General features: G+C 39.8%; 1 protein-coding gene across 3 annotated transcripts; it reads left to right on the top strand.

The window, feature by feature from the left end:
* On the top strand, nt 1–25,953 carry MFN1 (mitofusin 1). Of its 3 annotated transcripts, none has more exons than XR_008971105.1 (18): nt 1–148; nt 678–799; nt 1,591–1,726; nt 4,562–4,724; nt 5,279–5,403; nt 7,041–7,149; nt 10,273–10,380; nt 11,108–11,261; nt 11,389–11,456; nt 15,908–16,029; nt 17,540–17,666; nt 17,949–18,053; nt 19,000–19,102; nt 20,388–20,617; nt 21,125–21,280; nt 21,784–21,980; nt 22,540–22,691; nt 23,222–23,357. XR_008971105.1 is itself a non-coding variant. In XM_057400461.1 (18 exons), exons 2-18 carry the CDS (start codon nt 685–687, stop codon nt 24,412–24,414), a joined length of 2,220 nt encoding a protein of 739 aa, XP_057256444.1. In that variant the 5' UTR covers nt 2–148; nt 678–684; the 3' UTR covers nt 24,415–25,953. The 3 variants fall into 3 exon arrangements, 2 of the variants coding, with proteins under 2 accessions (XP_057256444.1, XP_057256443.1); XM_057400461.1 differs by lacking the exon at nt 22,540–22,691 and adding an exon at nt 24,345–25,953 and having other exon boundaries at nt 2–148; nt 11,108–11,258; nt 23,222–23,356; XM_057400460.1 differs by lacking the exon at nt 22,540–22,691 and adding an exon at nt 24,345–25,953 and having other exon boundaries at nt 2–148; nt 23,222–23,356.
* The last annotated feature ends 17 nt before the right edge of the window (nt 25,954–25,970 follow it).

Genomic DNA, 25,970 nt, shown 5'->3' with positions numbered 1-25,970 from the left:
GGAGCCGGGAGCGCTTGAGGCGGAAGCGGAAGTGATGTGCGCCCCCGTCCCGGCGGCGGCGGGGAGCAGTAGGAGGCGGTGGCTGTGGGGAGGGCCCCGCGAGTGGCGCGGCGGTTGCCGAGTAACGGTAGGAGCTAGCTGAAGCTCTGTAAGTGACCCGAGCCGGCCTCTCAGCGGCGGGTGTCACCCCTTGTCGTGGCGGGGGCAAGGTCTGCCTGGGTGGCCTCGGGGCTCTGCGGGCCCGACCTCGCTGGGCTTACAGGACAGCGCTGACCTCGTGCGGTGGCGAACCCCCGCAAGCGGTGGGGAAAGCGTGAGCCGCGTTTTAAGAGACGAAAACCTCGTATTTCGGGGACAGGCCTCACCAAATCGTTGAGCTTCGTGAGCCGCTGTCGGCGCGTGTAGTGAGAAAGAGAGTTTGTTAGGGTAATAAAACCAACGTGGTCTAAATTTAGTGGCGTTTCTTGTGGTTTAGGGGTTTGGGTTTCTTGTTTCGTGGAATTCTTTTTGTTGTTGATTTGTTTGTTTGCTGGTGGTTTTGTGTTTTGTGGTTTTTTTTTTGGGGGGGGGGCTTTTTTATTTGAATGACTGGGTAAGAAGCTGTGACTTCTCACGTAGATGGGTGTACTGAGCATTTTGGTCACTTTCATGTAACTTTCATGTAACTTTCCTTGCAGTTGCACGATGGCAGAAGCTACCGTCTCTCCCCTGAAGCACTTTGTGCTTGCTAAAAAGACTATCACTGCCATTTTCGACCAATTGCTGGACTATGTCACAGAGGGAGCAACTTTTGTGGAAGGTTAGCTTTCATCTTAAACACAAGGGTCTTGTCTGTTGCTTTGAATGTATTTTACGGTAGAACAATGTACGTCAGGATATAGGCTGTTTGTGTAAACGTACACCTTCAGAAGCAGTCACGTTTTTCATTTAACATTGCTGATTTTTTTTTTTCCATCTCGGGCCACCAGGAATTCCTAGGGTGATTATGTATATGAGAAGCTGATTGCATTGCTTGGGCTAGTAGTCAGCCTTCTTTCCATGAGGAAAACTTAACAACTCCAGTCTTTATATTCCTTTTGCGTTTTATCTTTAGTACAAGAAAGGACAAACAGGTTCTCCCATTATTCAGCTAGAAAGTAGATCAACATGATGTAATGCAGAGAACCACCGGTTGATGTTTTACCAACATGTAGGTGTATGTGTCATCACATGGAGCTGGTTCATCACCTCAATGATCTCTGCAGGGAGAAGATAGTCCAGCCTAGCTGCTCTATCCTTGAGAGGTCCTGGCTTTCCTTTCTGAAGGAAGCAGGTGTTGCAGAGAGTGGAGCACATCAGCACAGCAGGCTGTGTTCACAGGGTTATTAAATCCAGCAGTTAGATTGGTGATTAATCTTGAATGATGGCACAAGTGCTTTTGGTGGAGCTATCAGATGACGAAGACTAATATCAGTGTCCATAATGGGGTTTTGTCTTGTTTTCTTAACCATTGCATCATTAAAATTTGCACAGATCTTTATTGGCATGTGAAGTAGTGATAATCTATGTCTGTATATGATTACTTTTATGTTATTCTTTTTCTGTGTGTAGCCACATACAAGAACCCAGAGCTTGAGCATGTAGCAACAGAAGACGAACTAGCAAAAATACAGGCATATAAAAACAAGTTAGCAGTCATCGGTGAGGTGCTTTCACGGAGACACATGAAAGTGGCTTTTTTTGGCAGGTAATGAATGGAATTACCAGAACGTAAATTGTTTTTTTTTTGTTGCTGTTTTTTTCTCTCATGTAGCGCCTAATGTCTATCTTTATAACTTAAATGCCCTGGAGTCAGTGCTTCATTGTTTTCCTCATTGTTGCTTGAAATGTAATACATAAAACCAAGTTCACTCTTACCTAATTGATACTGAACATTTTTTTGATGCCATCTTGCATTGTGACTGTAGATTAATTATTTATCATTACATGCATTTCATTGATAAACTTTGTAAAATAATCATCCTGTATAGATCAGTTGCTTGGCTTGGGAAGATCAGAGTTTGTCACCATCTTCTCCAGAATGGCTTTTTTTTTGCTTTTTTTTATTTTTTTTTTAATACAGTGGTTTTGTTTCATATCTTTGGTTTACTGAACTGTTACTGTGATGTACCAACTGTCTTGGTTGTGCTTGATCGCAAGTACTGAAAAACTAAACTTTGGGCTCCTTATGTTTCTGTATATAAGCAGCTGAAGAAAAATGCAGGTGATTGCCTCATTGGTTCTGCTTTCCTGAATCAGTAATTAGGAAAAGTTCTAGTTCGCAGGTGTTGGTGGTATTACCACAAATCAAGTGTCAAACCTTTTGCATATTTAGGTAGCATATTTAGTTATGGGTGATTTAATTTCACTTTTGTTTTAGGTGTGTGTATATATATATATATAAAAAATACATGTATCTATATAAATTATTTTCAGTATTAGAAAACTTTTCATTTTGGTCAGCTTGGGATCATCTCAGCTTTTTTTTTATAGTTTTTATTTTTTAATTTGCAGCAGGAAGAAAGGGAGCTAAAAAGAAAGGTATTTGTTGCACTTGAAATGTATTACTACGTAAGAAGCATTCTGAAGAAATGCTGTGATGTCAGGTGTATAAACCCAGAGCACTTAGGTTTTATGTGTCTCTGCTTGTCTGCATTTTGTTTTGCATTTGAGTCTCATTTTAGTGGAAAAGTTGTAAATTTTCAGTAAGAAATTGTGATAGGGCCTTAACATTTCCAATAAATTTCTGCATTCCAAACATTGTGCCATTCTGTTCCTATAGAATTTGGAAGGTGTTGGAAGATGATGAAAATCTGCCTTCCCAAATCTAATGTCAGATACAAAATAGAGAAGTCGTTGTAAAAGACTAGTGCTTTCAAATGCTTTTATGTGCCTGGTTAGTCTGAGGTCTGTTAGTCCACTTTGCTTCAGGAAGATTGATTTTTCTGTGCTTAAATTTAAGCATGTGTTTACATATTTTTTTTTCCCAGGAATGCAAATCTTCAAGTTTTAGTTGTAAAAATTCTCTAAGAGTATTGGAAAAAAATGCATGGGACAGTGGTCTTAGCTTCATTTTGCTAAAAATAGTTCAGCTATTTAAAGAAAACCAATAAAAGGATCTAAGATAAGGAAATTAGTTATATCTTAGCTTTGATATTTCCCAAAGTTAAAAGTAGAATACGTTTGCAGGCTGTGATGTGTGGTAAAAGTTGGTTTTTCCAAGGGCAAAGATTCAGAATGGGAAAAAGCAAATTCCCCTCTTCCTCTGACATTTTGAATACATTTGTAAACTGTTGTACAGTGAGCACTGAACTTTTTTCTAGAAATAGCTCAAAAATAGCTCAGAAAGTCTCTGTAACTTCATACTGTTATGTAATAGTTAAACTTTAGATATTTATGGGTGAGGGTTACTGTTAAGTAGGACATTGCTGAGATTTCCCAAGTTCTTTCAGAATCTTGAGTTGCTGACCAGTTAATTTTAATCAACAGGGTTTTGGTTAACTTAACTATTTCAGCCTTCTAAAAGAAGGGCAAGACTAAGTTCTGTAATTAAACTGCACAAGCATTAGAAGTATTATGCACAAGGAAAAAAACTGAGGATGTTTTGCACATTGTTTCATGTCTTGCCTTAGAAATCTTCATTCAGTTCAGATTAACATGCATTAAATTGTTCTGGATTGTCATTGCTGGCTGTGGTGAGAATTTCCACAGCAGTGCTTTGAAACTTACCTGAAGGCAGTAGTGCGCTGACTCTCCTTTTGTACCTCATCTTATGCCTAGAAGACTCTACCAGAAGTAGCAGCTCCTTTCTGACTGGTAAAGATGAGGCCTTTCTCCAAAGGCACCTTAAGTTGCTGAGGTGGTAATTTCGTGAACATTTTAAGGAGTTGCTGTTGATTGCCACCATAGAGGGTAGTCCTTGGTCATGCGGCGTTCTCATGGCCTCCTCCCTCCAGCGTCCCTGGAATTCCATTAGCCTTGCTGTGAGCAAGAATGTGGAGTTGTCTGGTCAAAACATAATTCTGCCCAAAATGTTGCATGTATTTTTTATTGGTCCTTTTCTCAGGAATGCCCAGGCTGGCACAGAGAAGAGGGGGACTGCCCCTTGTATGATTTAGTAATTGTTTTAAATTGATGTGAGGTATTTTTTTCTGCTAGATGCTTTTTCTGGTGTAGCAGATTTGAGCCAGGATCTTTTTCAAATTCCTTACACAGATTGAGGTATACCAGGTAAAGCACGTTTGGCAGTCCAGGTTGGGCTAGTTAAGCTAGTGTGTGTTCATGCAAATGAAAATTGGTTTTCTTGGTTGCATAGGCAATGTTGATAGCAAGGAAGACTTTTTAAATTGCTATCCAGGTAAACTTTTCATGCACTCCCTATTTTCTGGCAAGCTGTGCTGTACTGGCTTTAAGCTTTGTCACCCAAAACAGCTTGCAGTATGTGGGTCTGATGTAATTAATTGGGTGTATTCTGTTCAGGACAAAGGTATGTTTAATGCTACTGTACTGTGCTCAAAGTGCTTTGATTTTTCTATCCCTCTAGAACGAGCAGTGGGAAAAGTTCAGTTATTAATGCAATGCTGTGGGATAAGGTACTTCCTAGTGGGATTGGCCATACAACTAACTGCTTCCTCAGTGTGGAAGGGACAGATGGAGATAAGGCTTATCTTATGACAGAAGGGTCAGATGAAAAGAAGAGCGTCAAGGTACGTTTTTTGAATGATTAATGCTGATTTTCACAGTAATTTTTTTTTTCGGTCATTAACAATTTCAAGTCAAACTACAGTGGTTTACTTTGCAATTTATCTTGGATATTTCAGAGAAACAACTAATGCATGTCTCATAGCACAGCTTATGTTGAGTGATTTATAGATCTGAAAGTAAGTTCTCTTACTTGTTAAGGATTTGGAATGTGCTTCTCATTTGGCCTTATGGTGCTTAACTTATCCAGCTTCTTGCATTGATGTGTTAAACTTCGAAGAGAAATTCACGATGGTGCTCAGTATCACACACTCTAGCCCTGTAGAGAATACCACTCCTCCAAAGAAACTTCTGAGTTTCAAGGCACAACTTGTTCTTTAGATGCTAGTGAGTCTAAGAGCTTCTAAAAAAGTAACGTCACAAATATTCACCAGAATGATGTATGAATTCTCTTATTCTGTTCAAGATAGATCCTGACCAGGTTTGCTTGAGAGCTAAATTAGACTGATTTACAGAATTGTTCATGTTCATGTTTGCCTTCTCTTTTTGTTCTTTATAGACAGTCAATCAGCTTGCTCATGCACTTCACATGGATAAAGATTTGAAAGCTGGCTGTCTTGTCCATGTCTTCTGGCCCAAGTCAAAGTGTGCTCTGCTGAGAGATGATTTGGTTTTAGTGGACAGGTATTTTTCTGTTTTAGTAAATGTTTTCTTAAATTAGTTATTGTATTATTTAGAAGAGAGATTGATTTACTAATAGTTTGTGTTTTGGTTGTTAGGTTGCAAAGTTATTGAAAGGCAGACTTTATTAGAGAGGGAGAGATTACAGAGTTTGTTCTTTTGTTTATACTGCTGCCTGTGATCACCCTGCTGATTTTGGCCTTGTAACAGTTGGAACAGGCAGGTGTCTTATGATTTAGTTTAACAAGGGACTACCTTTTGTCTAAGGATACTTCTACCTTTAAAACAAACAGTATGGGAGCGCAAGTAGGGTTGATGCAACAGCAACCTCTTGTCTGTCTGCTGTCTTTGAACACTTCACACTGATCATGTGAAGCGTAGGCAATCTGGACTTAATTTTTAAGAGCTTCTGATAAGACTTGCATTACCTACATACCAAAGTAATGGGTGACCTCAAAATGCAATTGTGACTACATGGGCTGTGTGCGCCTGTGTGTTGGGCTACCATTTCTCAGAACTTGTGTATTTGTAGAATTCTGAAAGCTGTTGCTTTGTCTGTGTCAAATGCCGATATTCCTGGCCACTGAGGTATGACCTGATTTGTGAATCAATATAGATTGAATTTGAGAGTAATTCACTTGAGTATGAGTGAATTTATAACTATGATTATTTTCATATCCAGCATAACAATACCCAGCTTGTATTCTGATAAATTGTAGTGAGTTTTTTGTTGCATCTCTGGTCTTGCACCTTTGAAATCACTAGGCATTTGTTGTTTTCTTGGGTGCAAACTCAGGTCCTGTGTTAGTCATGGAGAAAGCCAGCCTGACTGGCACAGGGAGCTGGTGGTTTTGAGGCGCTGCTGGGCTTCTAAGCTTATGCACATATGCTGTCTCCCTGGGGACATGTACATAGCACAGGTATGCTGGAAACCCAGAAGGGATCCTTGCATAGATACGATACAAGGCATGATTTGATCTGCAAAGTCTCGGATGCTAAAGGTGAAATGTGAAAGGAAGAGAAGACAGTCTGGATTCTGAGAGCAGGTTCTTGGAAGGAGGGCATCATCTTTTTACTGTTAAATAGAGAAAATTTAAACCAGCAATAGTTGAGGAGTTGCAAACATGACTTAATCTCATATTCCACTTACATTTTAAAAAAACTGACAGCACTATGGTTTTAACTTAATTTTAGTTTCTTGTTAAATCTGTACACAGCTTTGTAGCATTTCACTTTAAAGTAAGCCTTTATTAATGGAGAAAACATCATATGAACAGCTGTCCTTTTTGATTGAAATCTAAAACTTGGGATATGGGGGACTGTTTTATGAGACTGCCTGGATTTCTGATGGACTGCCTGTCACTTTTCTTGGCAGTTGTGGTCTGCCTACTTATTCAATAGAAACTGCATTTTCGAATAAGTAGATGGTCCAATGAGCAAGTGACTGATAACTCTTAAAAATGATAATTGGCTTTTGCTGTGTTTGCCTTAAGCTTGAGGTAGGCATAATCCTGAAGGTAAAAGCTTTGTATGTTCTTACAAGGCCATGAGGCAATCCCACTCTTATTTTTTTCAGTTGATAAAAATCAAATGCTCCTTTTCTGGGTAAATATAAGTTTGTGGCTTTTTATTCTCAACAGCCCTGGCACAGATGTCACTACAGAACTGGACAGCTGGATTGATAAATTCTGCTTAGATGCTGATGTGTTTGTCTTGGTTGCCAATTCTGAATCAACTCTCATGAACACGGTATGTTACGCAATGATTTTACGTTAGTTCTTCATTTAAGTATTCAGCAGTTTCACAGCTGAAATTATTTCTCTTAGGCCTTTACTGAAGCTCCTGTGAATTATTGCACTGAGATGTTGAGAATAGCTCTTGAGGGTGGGAAGCAAGAAACGATGTATATCTCTCGCAAGGGAAAGGAGAACCAAGCCTCTTACGAGTTTTGCTTACTCTGACTTAAGCATCATATTTGTCCTTCCTATCTCAGTTTCTTTTTTGATAAATGGGTGATGCAGTGCTTGTCTGGCCTTACAGTTTGTTGATTCTTGTCAGCTCAAGGCACTTGTATTATCAAAGAAATAAATTTCAGAGTATTTCATGTCCAGAAGTTCAGGAAAATACACAAAGTAGGTGAAGGAAGTTAGAATTGTTCCTCATGTGTTCTTGGCTCAGAAGAGAGTGAATTCCCTTGATGCACCTTCTGCTGAGGACAAGTGTTACCCGTTCCCCTCACTGGATGGTACTTCTGAAGAAAATGCTAGCAATAAGCATTCATGTTGCATGGTTCTGTGCAACTTGGAGAGCTGAAGACCTGTTAACACCTTTATTCTATAAAGAGCCTTGTTTCAAGAGAGAAGACTCCTGTATACCTTGCAGCCTATATATTGTATGACTTGCAGAAGGAGAGAGTGCAAGGTGACCAAAGGAGCTGTTATGATACTCAAAATACGAAACCAGAGATTTGGTTTAATTTTGTAGTGATCTTCAGATTTCGCTAAACTAAGTATTGTGAATGCTGACAATGTCAATATCAGGTTTCCAAATTATTGGAACTGTGACTGCCAAAATGTAGTAGAATGCTGCTGAGAAATCTCTTGAAGACTTTTATTGAGCCTACTGTAGAGAAATCTCTGATTGATCTGAGCATAGTTCTGACATGCAGTGTCTGAACTTTCTAATTATTGAGGTATTTTTTTAATCCAAAAGAAAACTGAATGTACAAAGACAGTATATCATTGCATTCTAGCAAATGAGAATAGTTTGGTAGATACAAGAAGAACGAGTTTTAAAACATTACAGTCCATCTTCTGAGCCTGATCGTCAAAGATTCTGGTACCAAATAGATGTGATTTAGAAGGGGGGTGGGGGAGAAAATTCTGACAACATCCAGGGTAAAGAGAGAGGATTTGACACAGCTCTTCCTTTGTCTTCTCCATTATCTCACATGAGGCACACTTTGAAGTTTAGTATGAGCAGGGTCTAGAGGTTGCTTGTACTGTGTGCCTACCATAGTTGGCTTGGGGTTTTTTAATTAAAAAAGGGAAGAAGAAAAAAAGATTGGGTTTCAGTGAACATCTCATTACTATATAAACACAGAAACAGTAGGGACCTGTGTGCCAGATTTCAGTTTGGTGTAATGAAGTAGCAGAAAAAAAGCCAGATTTAATAGGGCTTCTCATTTACTCAGGAAAAATAACCATTAAAACCAATCTGACCAATCTAATAAATGTATGGCCTATTTGTCTTTCCAACATATCTGCTGGAAGATTCTGTTGATTTTGTATTTGTCTCATCCAAAATGCTCAGTGACAGAAGTGCTCCTCTGCTTTTTAATGAGATTTTTGGCCAGCCTTTATTCCTTGTCAGGTATGGCTGGAAGCTGCTAAATAGAAAAAGGTTAGTCTTGCAATTTGTTTCAAGCATTAAAGTCTTGCTGAGGGTTTTTGGTTGCTGTGCTTATAAATCCTCACTTAATACTGAGCACCTTGTAATTACTGGAATCTGGAAACACCAGTGTCCAGGGTGCATATTAGAGGGAAAGGAGGTGCGTCTTAGTTGTGATTGAGGCTTTGGCTCAGTAGACAGTTCTCTTACTCTTCCTTTTAAATTTTTCAGTCTGGTAGATACAAATGAAGTTGCTTTTAACAATTATGTAACTGCTTTAAAGCATTTCTATTTTGCTTTGCATTGTGGCAAATAGTAATTTCTTCATCTACACAAGCTTGTCTTTCAGGTAAAGCATATGATAACTATGTTCTCATCCTCCTTAGGCATTATTTTTACCTCTTACTATAACAGGTCTGAGAATACTTGGCAGCTTCTTCACGGCAGCTGCTACAAAAGCACAGCTTTTTTTCAGAAACACAGTTTTTTCTAATATTGCCTCATAAATTCTCTTCAGACAAAGTTCTTATTTGTGCAGCAGTCACCTTGTTTTCATATGCTTACTCCCTGGATGACAGAAGCTAATGCATCTCCAGCGTTGTGTCCAGAATGTGCAGTGATGTCCTGCTGCAGATTCAAAAAGCTTATGGCAGCCCAGGGATCTCTTCTGTTTCAGCTGTGCTGCGCAGAGATTCATTCCATCATGACTTACCCATTATGACTATGAAAACAGCAATGATGGGTGTTAGGTACGGGCAAAGGACCTAAATATGTTTTTCAGGCACATGCCTTCTTATTTTTAAAATGAAAACATTCGGCAGTGACTTTTCTTCCTGTGGCTTAAGCCATACATTTACATATAGGCAATGTAACTTGTCTGTAGTTCAAGCTGACATCACCTAGTTGAAGGATACAATTAGAGGGTGTTTTTCAGGATATAGAATCCAGGTCTGACAGAGTGAACAGAAGTACTTTTGTACCTTTCAGATAAGGAAGACTTCACAGTTTTAGCCAGGCGTCTTATTTTAAAAAGGAAATGAGCTGCATCTTGTGTGTTCCTTTTCCCTTTCTCTCTTCCCCAGCAATATTTTGAGTGTCACAAGTTTCCTACAGGACTAGAAGTGTCAAAGGAGATGAAGTTCTGTGAGGGGGGAAAAAAAAGCAAACCAGTGAATAGCATGATAGATTTATAGCAAAATAGACTTTATTTCCAGTGTTTTCTAAACTGTCTTTTTTCTTAATTTGTATTTGTACCTATTTTTAGAGAAGCTTCTTTGACTTTTAGCGCTGGTGTTGGTCTTAGGACATCTAATGATTATCATGAGCCCTTTTTTTTGTATTAGATGTATGTGGGGCTTAATACTAATTAATTATTTTTAATAACCTTTTAAAAATTGCAATAACTTCAGAATCTCTTACAGAAGATTACGTGACTCTTATTTGGATGTCTGGGGAGTTTTCTGTTTGTGCTTTAATTCTTAGGAAAAGCATTTTTTCCATAAAGTGAATGAACGACTTTCCAAGCCAAACATCTTCATCTTGAATAACAGATGGGATGCCTCTGCATCAGAACCGGAATACATGGAAGATGTGAGTGACTTGATGGCTCTTATTTGGGTTGATTTAAAAAAAAAACAACATATATATATATAAAGAAAAGGCCCCCACATGCATAAAGACATGCTAAATTGCCTACATAATACAGTTATTAATATGAAAACACCAGCTTTGTTTTATTAATAAAAGGATAAGTTATTTAGTCAGAAAATGGAAATAATTTATTCCTTGTTCAGAGCAAAATGCAACCTGCAATTCAAACATTCAAACTCCAATATATGCAGGCAGGTAATACAGTGGGAAGCTTGTTTGGAACCTTTTCCTCCACAGTTAAGCTTGTTTTAAGTTTTCTTTGTATTATTAATTTCTGTAATGGTAATGCAGGCTGAGGGTTCAGATTATACATGTATACATGAAGAGATTAGCTGGCAAAGTACAGTGTTAGATGGTAACAGTTTGGTGTGCTCTTGAGATCTTTCCAGCAGCAGCTAGCTTGCAGAGGTGGTTATTTCTCTGTATATGGGGAATGAAGTGGTTAAGCCAGTAACTGACTGATATTTCTGACTTACTTTCTTCTACCACTGTCAGAAACATATTGTTGCTTCCGGGTCTGTTTAAATGGTTAAAAACTGCGTCAGTAGGATTAGAAGGCATCTGCTATCTAAGGGGTTGTTCAGTATCTGTTTCTGACTCTGATGTTCTAATTTGATGATGACTCAGTTTTTGCCGTGTTCTCACGAGCTTTTTACCTTTCCCATAGGTGCGCAGGCAGCACATGGAGCGCTGTCTGACTTTCCTAGTTGATGAGCTCAAAGTTATTGATCCTGTAGAAGCGAGGAATCGCATCTTTTTTGTTTCTGCAAAAGAAGTTCTGAGTGCCAGGAGACAGAAGGCCCAAGGAATGCCAGAGGGTGGTGTGTGGGAACTCTTCCTTTCCTCAAATACAGGAAAATATCATAAAACCTGATAAATAAAAATATTTAAGGTACAGTCACTGCTGTGAGGTATTGCTCTTTCCTTATGGTCTGTTATATTTTACAGGTGCAGCACTTGCCGAAGGGTTTCAAACAAGATTCCAGGAGTTTCAACATTTTGAGCAGATATTTGAGGTATTTATGATGGGCTTTTCAGACTGCCTGTTTTTTAATGCAAAGGTAACTTCTGCTTCGCTTCATTTTACTGAACATTACCCATGTTAGCAAGTGGAGGAGCATAAGGTATTCAAACCATCTGACAGCTTTGGCTTATCTGTGGGTTCTGTACATCTCCTCACCTTGAGTAGCAGGTAACTGTTGGAAAGAAGTATTGTTCTCTGAGGAAAGGGACCAAAACTCTTAGCTCATGTTTTGAGATCTCTGTAGTAGTATAGTCTATATAAAAAGAGCTGATGCTCTTAGAAAGGTGTGTATCACTTATAACCATGAGCTGGTGAGATGTTTTCTCTACAATAAGCCTTGTTTTGTTCTGAAGTTGTAGCCTTGCAATCAATCACTGTAATTCAGGATACCACTAGTAAGAAATTCTCTTTCACTGATGTAAATCTAAATATTTCCTTGCATTTTTAAAGCCAGAGTTCTGAAGTGATCACCATTATCTACTGCTTAGCTCTGATGCTCTGAACATTAATAGTGGTTTTGCATCCTTCTTGTTGTAACTTCAACATCAGTTTAGCTGTATCCATAGATGGAGTTTACAGTTCCTTCAGAAGTTGGACTGGCTAGACAGTGAGTGATTTCTTTCTGATAGAATCCATTTGCCTTGCTGACTTCATAACTCTAAAGCCATTCTTCCATATCTTAAGGAGGTATCTTGGGTATGCCTTCATGGTTTTGTGTGGTGTGGATCAGCATATCTCATGCACCATGAGCCTGAACTCAGTGACTGTCGTTTGCATACACTACATGCTCAGGATGGCTCTTGTGTGCCAGAACTGGTAACTCCTTCTTTGGTTTATTTTGAAAAATTAAACTGCCTTTGAAAAATATTTCTTCTCGCATCACAACAAACCCATTTGACTTTAGCAAAACCAAGTTATCTACAATGTGTGTAGATGAAAAAGGTGTTAAAATAATAGCTTTATTTAGTCCTGCATAAGCAAGAAAATGTCAGACTGAAGTTTTAATTTATTTCTTATCCACACTCTACTATAGGTGACTGAATTGTTGAAATGATTGATTCATAATACTGACAGGACCTGAGCCCATGAGGCATGAAATCTGTTGCTTGTGCCACAAGTTGTAGCCAAACATGCATTTTTGCTTGTAACTTTTGTCCTTGAATTACAGTAAGAAATTTTCAACCAGTAGGAAGGAAGTGGAAATTCAGCTACCAAGTCAGTTACTGTTCTTTAGCATATTTTGCCAGGTGCTGTACCCAAAGCTTTTTTGACAAAATCTCTTATAATTACAGTTGTGCACTCAACAGTTAGGATATTTTAAGATTAAGATGGATGGCTGACTTAATAAATGATGTGATGCTGTGAGTGCTCAGCACATGTGTAAATCAGATGTCAGAGTCTCAAGTTGGCTACCAAAATGAGAAGCATCCTCCATGAGATCACAACCTCATGACAAGTTTATTTGGCAGAGTCTGGGACAAAACAACATTCTGTGATAGCATGGTAAGGCCTTAACTTTTTTCTTCTTTCACATTACATATTTCATTTGCTGCACACCTTCCAACTCCAGCAGTGAGAGTTGGTTCTGTAATGCTTTTCCCTGCTCAGCCATGTTTCATCGTGAAATCATGATGAAGGGTTTTGAATACAAGTATGATCACATCACTTAAAGAGAATGACAATGTGCTAAATTAAGATTGCCAAATCAACTTAAACATTGAATGTCTGGTGTCACAGCTTCTTTCAGGTTCATGTTTTGTGGGCAATTTCCAAAGTTATAATGACATTTTATTTGCTTTTAAAGTGAGGCTGATACTTAAATGGTTCACCAGGTCTGAAATCTTCAGACCTAGTACTCAGAGTACTGTCATTTGAGCTGATAAAGCAGCTATCATCAGCATACTATTGTCATTAGTTGTGTTTAGCAGCACGAGGCTATACAACCTCATTTACTAATGAATATCGTATATCAGGTAGAATTTTCTGTGTTCAGTCTGGAAACAAAATCCTGCTTGATACTGTGCTTTATGCACTGCTGCCTTAATTCAGATGCTGTATAGCTGTGAGTACAGCCTAAGCACTTCTGGCTCAAGGACTTTGCATTTGCTCTGTTTCCTGACAGAGGAGCTGCAGGTCCCACAACCCTTGGATTACACTCCAGTCTGTGAAAAAGAAGGGAAGAGAGCACAGATGCTTTTATCTGTCTTCAAAAAACACTTCCCAGCCACAGTCTGTGTGTCTTGCCTTTAGCTCCTAGTCTCTGTTCAGGTTCTGACTTTTCAAACATCGTTTGTGCTCTTTTTGCATCCACATGTTCCATGTTGTCGCTAGCTATATCTGCTGGTTTTGCTCCTCCTAGATTCTTACCCTGCTTGTATCTTCATTAAAATTGGATGGCTTCTTCCTCTTTTCCACGTGGGCTGAGAAGAGGAACTGTTACTTCTCCAGTACTTCTACATTACTGATTTTAGTATCAGTTCCCTGATGGGAAAGCTCGTTCATTCAGGATTGATAGGAGCTCATGTAGCTAGAATCTTAAAATCTAGAAACAACGCATCAGTGTTAGTTCTGAAAAATTTGGACCATTCTGAAAGGTTTGTAACTACAGTTACGTAGACTTCTCTGTGAGAAAGAGATATAAGCATGTTTTTTTGCAAAGCACAGGGTGGTTAAAGTTATGAAAAGAAAAACTGGTCCAGGCATTACTAGAAACGCAAGCCGTGGTGAAATTACGATTTTGCAAATATATGTAGTAGCTTTAAAAAGCAATGTTACTGTGTCTGTCAGCTGTGTTACAACAAAGGAAGAAAGTCTTAAAGCAAAGGGTTGAATTCAGTTCTGAATTTTTATATTGTGAAATAACAGTAGTCAGTGTATCTTTCTTCTGAAATTTTACAGTGAGGTACAAAGAAATGTCTTACCGAAACAGCAAAGAAGTGCCTGCGTAGTGTACTGTGTGCAGTAATCCTTAGTGGATATTCTATGTAAAACCAAACCTCACTATGCCTCAGGTTGTGTTTCCCAAGTTTGTTCAAAAAGCTAGTACAGAAATGGTGTGGGGAGGAATGGAGGAGGGAGGCAGGGTAGAATAATAATTCTGGCTGTAAATTGGAGTGAATTAGTACACTACTGCAGAGTCCTTCTCTAACACTGCACAGGAGTGTAAATAAGCAGTATGTTTAAAGACTGTCTTGATACACTGCAAGTGGGCTGGAAGGCAGCTGGTTTTGGTTATGCTGTTAAAACATACCTTTTCTCTTTGTTTTGGTAAATAGTTACTTGACACCAAAATTGCTGCTGTCCCATTCTTATCTTTCCCAGTCATTTAACTAACCTTTGTGTTTTTCCTAGTGCTCTAACTTGGATTTTCTCATTGTGTTGTGAGTGACTGTCAACCTTTTATCTACTGCATAGTAATGTTGGGAAGATTCTTTCCTCCATGACACATAGTCTAGCTCTTACAATGTGCTGATATTTATGAAACTCTGGCCTTTCATTGCTGATTTCTAGATCTGCTTCATCGAGGAACAGAGATTATAATTTATACTTTTTTATTATTATTTTGTTTTGATCTATTATTTTTAGATAGCTGAAATTTGTTATTACAAACTATACTAAGGTCATAGGCAAGTCTTTTAAAAGCAACCTAAACGTATTTGGGCTAGGAAAGGTGCATACATAGACTGAGAACAATTTAAAAACCCCAAAAGATCTGGTATAAGAAAACTTAACTGCTTGCTTTCTTCTCCTCAATCACAGAAGACGAGGCTACCTTTTGGTGACATAGTGCAGGTCTTAATTTATGGCTTACTACAACTGATTTGCTTTTGCCCAAATTGATCAGTTTTATGTCTTTTCAGTTAGTGTCCTATAGGTAAATTACTAAATAATATTCAAGATGGAAAATTGATTACAAATTGTATCTTTAGAGCAATGTCTACTAATTTTAATCCTTCTTATTGCTAATTGTATGTTCCTGGATGGTCAGTGTTGACATGAGCATGTAAAGTTTTGTCAACAGAACTGCTTCTTGAAACTAAGAGCATGTATTGCAACGAAGAAAACTCAAGGGAGGCAGTTTTACCCGCATTCATATTAGATGTTTATAATTCCCAAGAGCTAGCTTGGAAAATTCTCTGAAGAGCTAGATTTATCTTACTTGTTCATCCGAGTTTTCTTTTTTCTTTACGTTATTAATTTATTTTGAAAGACTAAAAACCTATGCACATTACTGTGAGTGAACACAAAGGTACAGATTTGCTGCTATAGACCCATTTGAGATTTCAGTTCTGTTGTCTTTTAATTTCTGTATACTTTTTCCCTTTTATTTCCCATTGATTTAAGTTCATAGTAAAATTAGCAGCGCGTGCTTTCTGACAGTGAAATTCCTGAATGTCTTGGCATGGAATTGCAGTAATGTGTTGTGGCTTGGGCCCCTCGCAGGAGTGTATCTCGCAGTCAGCCGTGAAAACCAAGTTTGAACAGCACACTATCAGAGCTAAACAGATAATAGATACTGTGAAAAACATTATGGACGCCATAAACGTAGCAGCAGCAGAGAAAAGGTAGGTTGAATGGAGCGCTGGTTGGCTTTGGTTTATCCAGATCCTCTGAGGAACCTTTTCTATGCTGGTGATTTTCTTGGGCCATTATGGACTTTAAAACTCACTTTTCTCACTTGGTAAGAAACAGAGAATTTCTCTGGTGTGTCAGTCTTACTGCTGTTCACTTGCACCACACAGTCTTGTGCTTGGTCTGTGACGCTTATATAGGGATTTTGGTATACTTTGTTATTCTTCATTACTGACTTACAGTTACAGAGGCAGTCTGTAGGTTTTCAGATACTTTTTAAAAATATTTGAAATATTAAGGCTTTTTTAGCTGTGTCTAGCATTTCCAAAGTGATGCTTTTGCCTGCTTTAATGAAGTTTTTTTGTTAGCAGTAACACTGAGAAAATAAATGGGAGGATGTAGACACTTAATTTGCAAGTGGTTAGAATACTGCCAACTGCTGAGAAGGGCCCAGGCTAACACAGGCTTGGCCTCTGGCCCTTTCCAGATTGTATCGTTAACTATATTTATTCTCTCTTTGCTCATGTAATCCTTTTAGTGCTAATGATAGCAGCTCATCTATTCTGTTCTTTGAGGTTTGCATATGTATGGGTTTTTTCCTTACTTTTGTGGCTGCCTCTTGTCTCTGTTGTACACAGTGAACTTGCTGTCATGTTTAATCCTCTCCATCTCCTTTCTGTGTCTGTTAATAGTGTGTCTTTATGTTTCAGCAGACTCCACTGTGCCTGTCAAACACACTCATCTTCCTGAATATGTCAGCTTTTGCAAACCGTGTTTATGTATTGACTTGTCTCACGTTGTCAGATCCTATGAAAACATACTGTGCAATGATTGAAAATATTACTCCGCTTCTTTCTGTCAACTGACCAGCTAAAACCTGTGTAGTGACCCTTCTTAATCTGAGTCATTGTTTGATGTTTCTGCTGGCCCTTCAGGACATAACTGTTTTAGATTGTAAGCAATTTTTACATAAATGGTAGGTCAAGGACTTCTGAAGAGAGCTGTTTGTGACAAGGTTGGTTTCTGCCACCTCCCCTTTGCTTGGCAGGGTCATCAGACCCATGTCACTATTAGGGAATAGCTGAGTGGTGCTGGTGAGCAGCAGTAGGACAGTTTGATTAGATTTATCCTTTTATTTTTAAATCAGGATAGGTGATGTATTAAAGACTTCTAATCCCTCACAGCTGTTTGATTTGTAACTATGTACAGTGGTAACAATACCAAATGCAAATGCTGTTTTTGTAAATACAACAAAACCCAGTAATTTGGCTTATGTACAGTCAGTGCAGCCTTTAACTGCACCTGTGAATTTAATACCTGTATTGCAGTCATTCTGAAGTAGTGTCTCTGCTTTGTTCAGCCTGTGTCACTTTGAATTCTTTTTGGCTGCTCAGTAAACTCAGTAAAACCATCGGCTAGGTGGTCCGTGCCTGATGATGGGGCATGTTTCATTGCTGGGAGAGTATCTGCTGGTGATGGTGATTTCCTTCTTGCTATGTTAAGAGTCCAGTCAATGGAAGAGCGAGAAGATCAGAAGGATAGACTGGACTTTGTTCGAAACCAGCTGAACATTTTGACAGAAGATACTAAGGAAAAAATCAAACGCGTTACTGAGGAAGTAGAAAATAAAGTAAGTAACAACAGTGTGAGCAATCTCTCAAGATTCAAGTGTTGCCCCTTCTGGAAGGCAGCTTCTTTAGGTGCCCACCCATCTCATGAAGTACATTTGAAATGTCTAGTATGTTCCTTTGCCAATATTAAGAAAAAAAGAATAAAACTCCCTTAAAATGGCAATCCTTCTTGACTGTCAGGTAATGACATCATTCCTTGTAACAGTTAATGCAGTTGTTTGGTTTCACTCTGGCTGGAAAAGGTAGGAGAAATATTTCATGTATTTACTGCATTTTTCCAGGTCTCTTCTGCCATGACTGATGAGATTTGCAGACTTTCGGTTTTAGTTGATGAATTTTATTCAGATTTTCACCCTTCTCCTCAAGTACTGAAGCTGTATAAGGCAGTAAGTCTTTTTCCATGTTTGAAGCCAGGCTCCTTGTCTTGCCTTGAATTTCTACTGCTGTTTTTATAATTTGTGTAGCATTTTATGTGACACTTTAAGCACGGCAGGTTTTTTACTTTCTGCCATATGCATAACTCTACCTAAAACTAGAAAAGGTTGGAAATATTTTCTGCTTTGTTTTATGACAGAAGTTAGGTTTTTTTTCAACTGCCATTTTTACCAGAGTGGTTACTGAAACTGACACCCTGATCCATAGTCTTCACTTCTAGTAAATAAAGACCTTACATAAACAATTTTCACTGCACCTAAAAGGAAACTGATGTAAAAATGAAACGAGCTTGCAAATACCCAACAATTTGGGGAGGGAGTGTTAAATTTTTAAGAAAAAAAAAAAAAATTAAACCTTTGTAGATTCCTCAGCCTCAGTGTTTTAAAGGAGCAGACATACACCTCTGCTGCTAATGAATGACTGCTATAACTCCCACCTGCTTCAGCCTTGTTGATCGGCTCTATGCTGTGTTTTCAGGCCAGTCTCCTGTGTCCTCTGTGGTGTGCTCTCTGCAAAATGCCCAGAGCAGACCCCCATGGGAGTCGAAGGGATCAGTTTATCTTTGTGCAGAGCAATGAAATTGGCTCTCATCAAACAGTGACAGTAGAGGCTTTGCAGGGCAGTATAGCAATGGTATGCTTTTTAGTGTCATGGTTTATTCAAAATACAGCCTTTTCCACATGCCTTTAATGATTACAGCCCTAGAGAAATCTTTCCTGTGTCACTTCAGTTAAGTTTTCATTCACAGTGGGTGGTTTAAGAGCATGGTATTTCCATGGTAACATGCTGTTCTTCCCACTGTAAATAACAACAGTGTTTAACATATCTCTGCTCTGTATAATATAATTGATGAGTTAAATATAAATTGATGAGCATATATTCTTTATAAAACTTCAGGAACTGAACAAACATATAGAAGATGGTTTGGGAAGGAACCTGGCTGATCGTTGTTCCAATGAAGTCAATGAGTCAATGCATCAGTCGCAGCAGGAGATGATTGGTAAGATGAGGGAGGGGGAATGTTAAGACTTTTTGTTTATAGAATCATAGAATAGTTTGGACTGGAAGGGACCTTCAAAGGTCATCTAGTCCATGCTGCCCTGCACTGAGCAGGGACATCTTCAGCTAGATCAGGTTGCCCATAACCCCATCCATCCTGGCCTTCATTGTCTCCAGGCATCCACCACCTCTGTGGGCAACCTGTGCCAGTATTTTACCACCCTCGCTGTAAAAAATTTCTTCCTTGCATCCAGCCTGAATCTACCCTCTTTTAGTTTAAAACCATCACCCCTCGTCCCATCGCAATAGGCCCTGATAAAAAGTCTCCATCTTTTGCCCTTTTAAGAACTGAAACGCCACAATAAGGTCTCTCTAGAGTCTTGTCTTCTCTGGGCTGAGGAGAGGAAAAAAATTGTCCTCATTGTTTAGAGGAAGACAATTTAAGTAAACTTGCTTTTAAAATAATTTTCTTTCTGATAATGGTTTACCATTATAAGATGATAAAGGAAAAGCCATCCTAGACCAAGACTAGTGTCTGTCCAGCTTAGTATCCTGTTTCTGCAATGAACCAGTAGCAGATGCTTGGGGAGATGAACCAGGGTAAATACAGCAATCCATCCTCAGTTCAGGGACATCTGAGCCAAGATACTGCATCTGGATTAATGGCTTAAGGGAGTAGTAATGGACCTTTCCTCTTGGAAGTTGTCTAATCCTTTTATAAACGCATTTAAGCTTTGGCTTCCACAACAGATATATAAAATATACTAGTTAGATAATGTTTCTGCAGTATAATCCTCTCCCTGGGTCTCTCCAGATTCTGTGTGCAAAACCGGATAGTTTCATAAGGTATTTGTACACTCCCTTTTATTATTATTATTTTTTAAATAAGTAGTAACTTTATTGCATATCCATCTGTTGTGATCTGTTTCTGGTAATAAAAGCTTGAGCAAGATTCTTACACAATAATGTAGCCTTTTCTGTATGGCACTGCTGGATAAGCCAACTTTTTCTTAGTCTGTCCTTATCTTTTGGCTATTGCTAGAGGTCTTTCAGTTACTTTGACCAATTTTTCCAGAAGTGCTTTCTCTCAGTTGATTTTGTGTGACTGTTTTATTTTATCAGAGTAATAAATTGCCTATTCTGTTAGGATCAGTACTGCTAAAATGCCCAATCAGTTTGCGTTCTGGTAGTTGACAAAGCCGGTCAGCAATGCAAGGATGTTACTTGTGAATATGCTATGAAGCTTTCCATACTAACTCACCTTTACTGTTTGGTTTTATTTCTAGAAAATCTGAAACCGTTGTTGCCTTCTGGTGCTCAGAGCCAGCTCCACTTGCTAGTTCCTTGCAGGAGGTTTGACCTTAGCTATGATCTAAACTGTCATAGTCTGTGTGCAGATTTTCAAGAGGATATCATGTTCCACTTTTCCTTGGGATGGACTTCACTTGTAAACCGTTTCGTGGGTGCTAAACAGGCTCAGAAAGTACTGTTGGGACTAGCAGATCCAAACTTAAAAGTGAGTGCTTCAGAGGTTAGGCTGACATTAAGCACTTTGTTTTACCTTGATGAGAATATATTGGGTTTTGCTCTATTTGCCTGTATTATTTACATGCTCTCTGCTACTTTCCCCTAGTCCCTTTGTGTGAAACACTTATGGTGAGGATTATTTTTATTGGATTATATTCAGGGTTAGAATGGAACAAAAAAACCTTCCCTAAACTTTCTGCAGCCATTACCTGAGTTTTGTTTTTCTTTGGATTAAGCCCTTTTGGGTAACCTTTTTATTTGTAACTTCTGGATCCTTATGTCAGGGACAGTCCTATGCAGAACCCTTATTCTGTCCCAGTCCCCACTGGGCAAGGAACTGTCAAAACATCCACCGCTTATCAGGAGCGTTGTTCATGTTTCTGTGCTGAAGAGTTTCCTTTCAGTAAATCAATCCCTGAATATATGAAAATAAAACCAATCTGCTGTGTAGTTCCTTAATGCTTTTTACTCAGGCTGCCATATTCCACTCTTCTAGATCCCTCGTCCTTTAGCTACCACCCCGTCTACTGCCAGCCTTCCTGCCATGACTCCAGAGAATGTATCGCAGGATGATTTTATGGTTCCTTTGGTAATGAGTTTAGCTTCACTGACATCACGGACCTCTATGAGCATCATCGTTGTTGGCGGAGTGGCAAGTAGTATTAGCAACATTCACTGTACTAGAAGTGATGGCAATGATTAAGCTGATCTTTCCTTTTATGGGTGCAACATGAAACATGTAATGGACTTAACAATGGGCTGGATGAGTGTGTGTAGTGTGCTAATACCTGCAATGAGGTTGTAGTGAGAAAATTGGTCTAATTATTCTGAAGATAGTTGGACATATTCTCTATGTCATATGTTTGGGCTCAGCTTCTGAATTGAAGGATGATTTGCTGGTACCTCATTCAGTTTGGATTTAGGGGAAGCTTTGCTTTCTCCTTCATGGAAAAGCAGCAAAGCTTCTGTAACCTGCATGTTCTCCATGCCACTGGGGTACCAGCTGTTCTGAATACAGCTGCAATAATAATAAGGAAATAATTCTTTTTAACTAATGTGGTGAAAGGGCTATGAAGAGGATTTAAAAAATGGTGGGAATTTGGTTTTATTCTGCATGGCAATTTACTTAAGCTAATGAAGATTCCTCTTTTTCAGATTTGGAGAACAGTAGGCTGGAAACTCATCTCTCTTTCCTTAAGTATGTATGGGTTGTTATATCTTTATGAGAGACTCACTTGGACCACTAAAGCAAAAGAGAGAGCCTTTAAACAGCAGTTTGTAAACTATGCTACTGAAAAGCTGCAGATGATCGTCAGTCTCACAAGTGCGAACTGCAGCCATCAGGTGCAACAGTAAGTACCATGCTGGTGTTTAATCCCTGTCAATGCTGTACTGTCCTGGAGCAGAGACTGGCTGTATCTGATGTGGGAAGGCAGCTTTAGTGTCCCTTGGCATTTATCATAAGGGATTTTTAAGAGTTTGAAATTACCAGCTGGAAAGGTCAATAGTCTTTGTGTATGTACATGCAGTCTTACGTTGCAGACTCTCTCTGCAGTACCTTATTGTGAACATCTGAGTTGGCTCAGATCTAGTGGGGAGGCTGAACTGGTCTGCTTATGGATGAGCATTGAGTCACTTCAGTGGTGAGCATTTGTTCTGCTTCAGGGCTTGATACGGGTGAGATCTACACAGCCAGTTGTGGCCATTCAGCACTGTGCAAGAAGAACTCAGCAGCCTTTCTGAACAGTTCCGTTGGTTTTGTGTGTATCGTTCCCAAATAGTTTTTCACCTGTCTCTGCAAAGTAACATCTGAGTGACTGTGTCCTCAGCCTCTCCTGCTGAAACTGCTTGTTTTGATTAAATTAATATTTCAGAAAATTAGGCCTGCTAAATGAGACCTCTAACCCCCAGGGTGCAGAACACCTCTCCTGTGTAGCCCAGGCAATACTTTACTAATACAGAGCTCAGCTTCTGCAGAGGAAGGAGAATCATCCCCATGTCCAGCAACCGTGTGTCTGTGTGAGGACATGGAAGAGCTGGACTCAAACCAGTGCTCCAGTGAGGTGAAGTAGAGAGGACATGCCTCCTCTCCTATGGAAGGGCCTGCTTGCTGGCTCAGCATGGTAACTGGTTTTCCCTTTGTGTAAGGAGGAGTCTTGGAACTCAGGTTGGGAGCACATGGCTGAGGAGGCAGCTAGGACTTTACCCTGCAAAGTGCCCATACTCCCTGTGTTCAGGGCACTTGCTGTGGCACAGGGCACTTCAGAAGGGGCACTCAGCTGCTCCAGCATGTGCCGCTGCCAGAGTCCCCATCTCAGGCTTGTACCTGTTAATGCTCACTGGAAAGTGGCCAGACATGATGTGAGCATAGGCATTTTGCATGTTTAAGGTTTCTTTTTGAATTTAAAAAATACACAATTTTCCTGTTTTCTGCTATTCTGTAGTCTCTTTAACAGCAGGAGACTTGGATCGCTCTGTCCTACTGCACACTGCAATGCCATCAGATTTAAAAAACTTCATTTAATTTCTTAAGATTTTTATTTCGTACCACAGACTTGTATAAATCATGATTATAGCCTTGCTTTTCCTTTAGGGAAATGGCCACTACCTTTGCTCGGCTCTGTCAGCAGGTGGATATTACCCAGAAAAACCTGGAAGAAGAAATTGCTAGGCTTTCCAAAGAAATAGATCAGCTGGAGAACATACAAAGCAGCTCCAAGCAGCTGAGGTAAGTCTGGCTGTGACTGGCCATGAGCAGATTCCCAACCCTGCTGATGTAAGTGGGATAAGCGCTTGTTTAGTTCAGGTTGAAATGAGGTAGGTGCAGGTGCAGCAGGGTACACAGCAATGCCTGTTTCCTTTAGTTGTAACTGAACAGCTCTGGTTAGGTTAAATCAATGTAGGCTTCTACCTAGGCGAAGGAACAAAGCTCCCAGAATGTTCTTCCTTAGCTTGTTTTTATCTTTGTCTGTATTTTATGGGAGAGATGAGTTTCTCTTATTAACCTTCTTGAGCAATCTGGTCTAGTGGGAGGTGCCCCTGCCCATGGCAGGGGGTTGGAACTCGATGATCTTTCTATGATCATTCTATGATTCTGTAGGTAAGTTAGTTCTGCCCAAAGAACCTTCCTCACAGGAGAACACGAGAGAGCCGCATTGTACGCCATTCAGTACAATACTGTTTTCCAGTACCAGTAGTAGGTATTTAGACAGAAGAAAAACTTCCAGTAATTGGTAGTTTAGGTTCTTAGAGGCAGCTTCAGCCCTTGTTCCCATGTGCTTTTCTCCCTGCCGCAAGCCTGCCCTGGCCGGGGGCTGTCTCTTGGTCTCAGGCATTCCAGACCACCATTGGATGAAGCCCAGCTCTGTGGTGCACCCCTGTGGCATGGTGGGCCGCATGAATTGCCTTCGTGAGGAGTCCTCTGCCTCCTTCCAGTTGCAAACCTCTCCCAAGGTGAAGGTGGAAAAGAAAGGCCAGAACTGGGGAAGTCCCACGTGGGCCTGGCCCAGCCTTTGGGGAGGAGGACATGTGGAGCAGGCTGCTGGCAGCTCTCTGCTGCCAGGCCAGGCCCCATGCTCATGAGGTCCCAGGCTCTGACCAGGCAGCATATTTAGGTTTTCTCAGCGCCGTGGGTTTCAGGAATAGAGGAGCAGAAATTAAGCACTGATGCTGGTTACTGCATTGAAGTAAAGCCACCGCTTTTGTTTGTTTTGCAGGAATAAAGCCATTCACCTTGAGAATGAACTAGATGGCTTCACTAGGCACTTTCTTCAGAAGAGCAAATAAAACATTGTTGCCAACTTTCCCAGTGATCCTTTGTAGGACAAGGTAGAATTTTTACAAATGACGCTTCTCCTGTGTGGAGTCACATGAAATGATTTTTATTTTAGATGTTCCTTTCATTACATTTGTTAATCGTTCTAAAAGGTTGACGGTAAATCAAAATGAAGAGCAGTGGTTCTTGAGTGTCATGTTTTGCAGATTTGCGGTTAAAAAATATCTTAAACACTAAATTTCTTGGGGCACTTGACAATAAAAACACAAATCCTCACTGGTTTCCATTAGTACTTAACAGTGGCAAGTCTCGCTTCCTGGCATCCAGGAGTTTATGCCGGGAGAGAGAGCTTATTACGGTTTAACCCACTGTCTCCTAGTTTGAGTTGTTTAGGAATTACCTGGGGATGGAGGATGCTGCTTTTTCATGAGTGTGTTTAAGGATGGAAGATACAAACTCTAGCATGGAGAAGGACTTCTGACTTGTTTTGAAAGGAACTGAAATTGTGTTGGGCAGCAGTTCTCTTCTGTAAATGGAAGTGAAAACTGATAGTAAAGCACAGAGCCTTCACTAATGAAATGCAGTAGGCTCTAGTTTCCCTTCTGGATAACACATTTATACAAGATGGCATTGCTTAAGTAAAAATAAACCTATTTCAACAAGCCTGTCTTGCAGCTGGTGAAGCAGTGAAATGGTCATTTGCATGTGAGAGCATCCCTTGGGGGGAGCTGCAGGTACCTGTTGATGCCACCCAGCTCGTGTCCAGGCAAAGAGAACTTGCTGAGCAGGTGTTCCATGTTGGGGGAGGAAGCTGGGGGTGTGGGCCTCGACCTTGAGCTCCTGCTGCTGGATTAACGGCACAGGAAGCGGCTGGGTTTGAGAGTTTGTACTTACGCACCATCCTGCAGTTCCTTGGTTGGGCTGTAGCCCAGCTCTTTCCTGGGTTAGCCACAAGGCAGGTGTGCTGCAGTATTCACCTTTACTCATGCCCAGCAATACGAAGCCTCTTTAAAAAAAAAAGGCACATTTTTGCTGTTGCATCTGCACTCATTGAATGTTTTCTAACTAGACTTTTTAAAATAACTTATTTTAAGAGAGAAAGCCTTTTCAGAATATTTATATATTTTTATGCAACTGTTAATGTGACTAAATGAAAATCAACTTTAAACTAGAGATGTAGGGATTTGCTGTTTTCCAGTAAATAAGGGCTATCTTAAGGAAACGTTTAAAAGCTAATGGTAGGGACAGGTTGTTGTTGGCAAGCAAAGCATGCCCCTTTCACCACGCTCTGTCTTGCTGTTTGTGTCTGACTGTGCTAGCACAAGCGCTGCTCTCCTGGAACTGTCAGTAGCAGCAAGTGTGAGGAGCCTCCAGGCTTTCAACGGAAACTGAACTACAGCACTGAATGACAGCCCAGCCTTGTTGTGTGTAAGGTTACAGATGTGTGTTAATGCTCTTTTCCTGGAGCATTTAATGGATGTTGTATGAAGATAAAACTTGACATGCATGTGTTCTATAGAGTTATTTATTAAAAACAGTACTACCCCTTTGCTGTAGTCAGTTATTT

The sequence above is a fragment of the Pezoporus wallicus genome, unplaced genomic scaffold (assembly GCF_028554395.1).
Source record: "Pezoporus wallicus isolate ANWC-B61680 ecotype Strahan unplaced genomic scaffold, APGP_CSIRO_Pwel_v1 contig_6897, whole genome shotgun sequence".
NCBI lineage: Eukaryota > Metazoa > Chordata > Aves > Psittaciformes > Psittacidae > Pezoporus > Pezoporus wallicus.
This window is presented reverse-complemented; position numbering and strand designations above follow the sequence as displayed.

Coding starts and splice junctions, on each gene's coding strand:
- MFN1 (XM_057400460.1), top strand. CDS start 685: ATGGCAGAAGCTACCGTCTCTCCCCTGAAGCACTTTGTGCTTGCTAAA. Junction 800..1,590: donor GGGAGCAACTTTTGTGGAAG/GTTAGCTTTCAT, acceptor TTCTGTGTGTAG/CCACATACAAGAACCCAGAG. Junction 11,262..11,388: donor CCAAGGAATGCCAGAGGGTG/GTGTGTGGGAAC, acceptor TATATTTTACAG/GTGCAGCACTTGCCGAAGGG.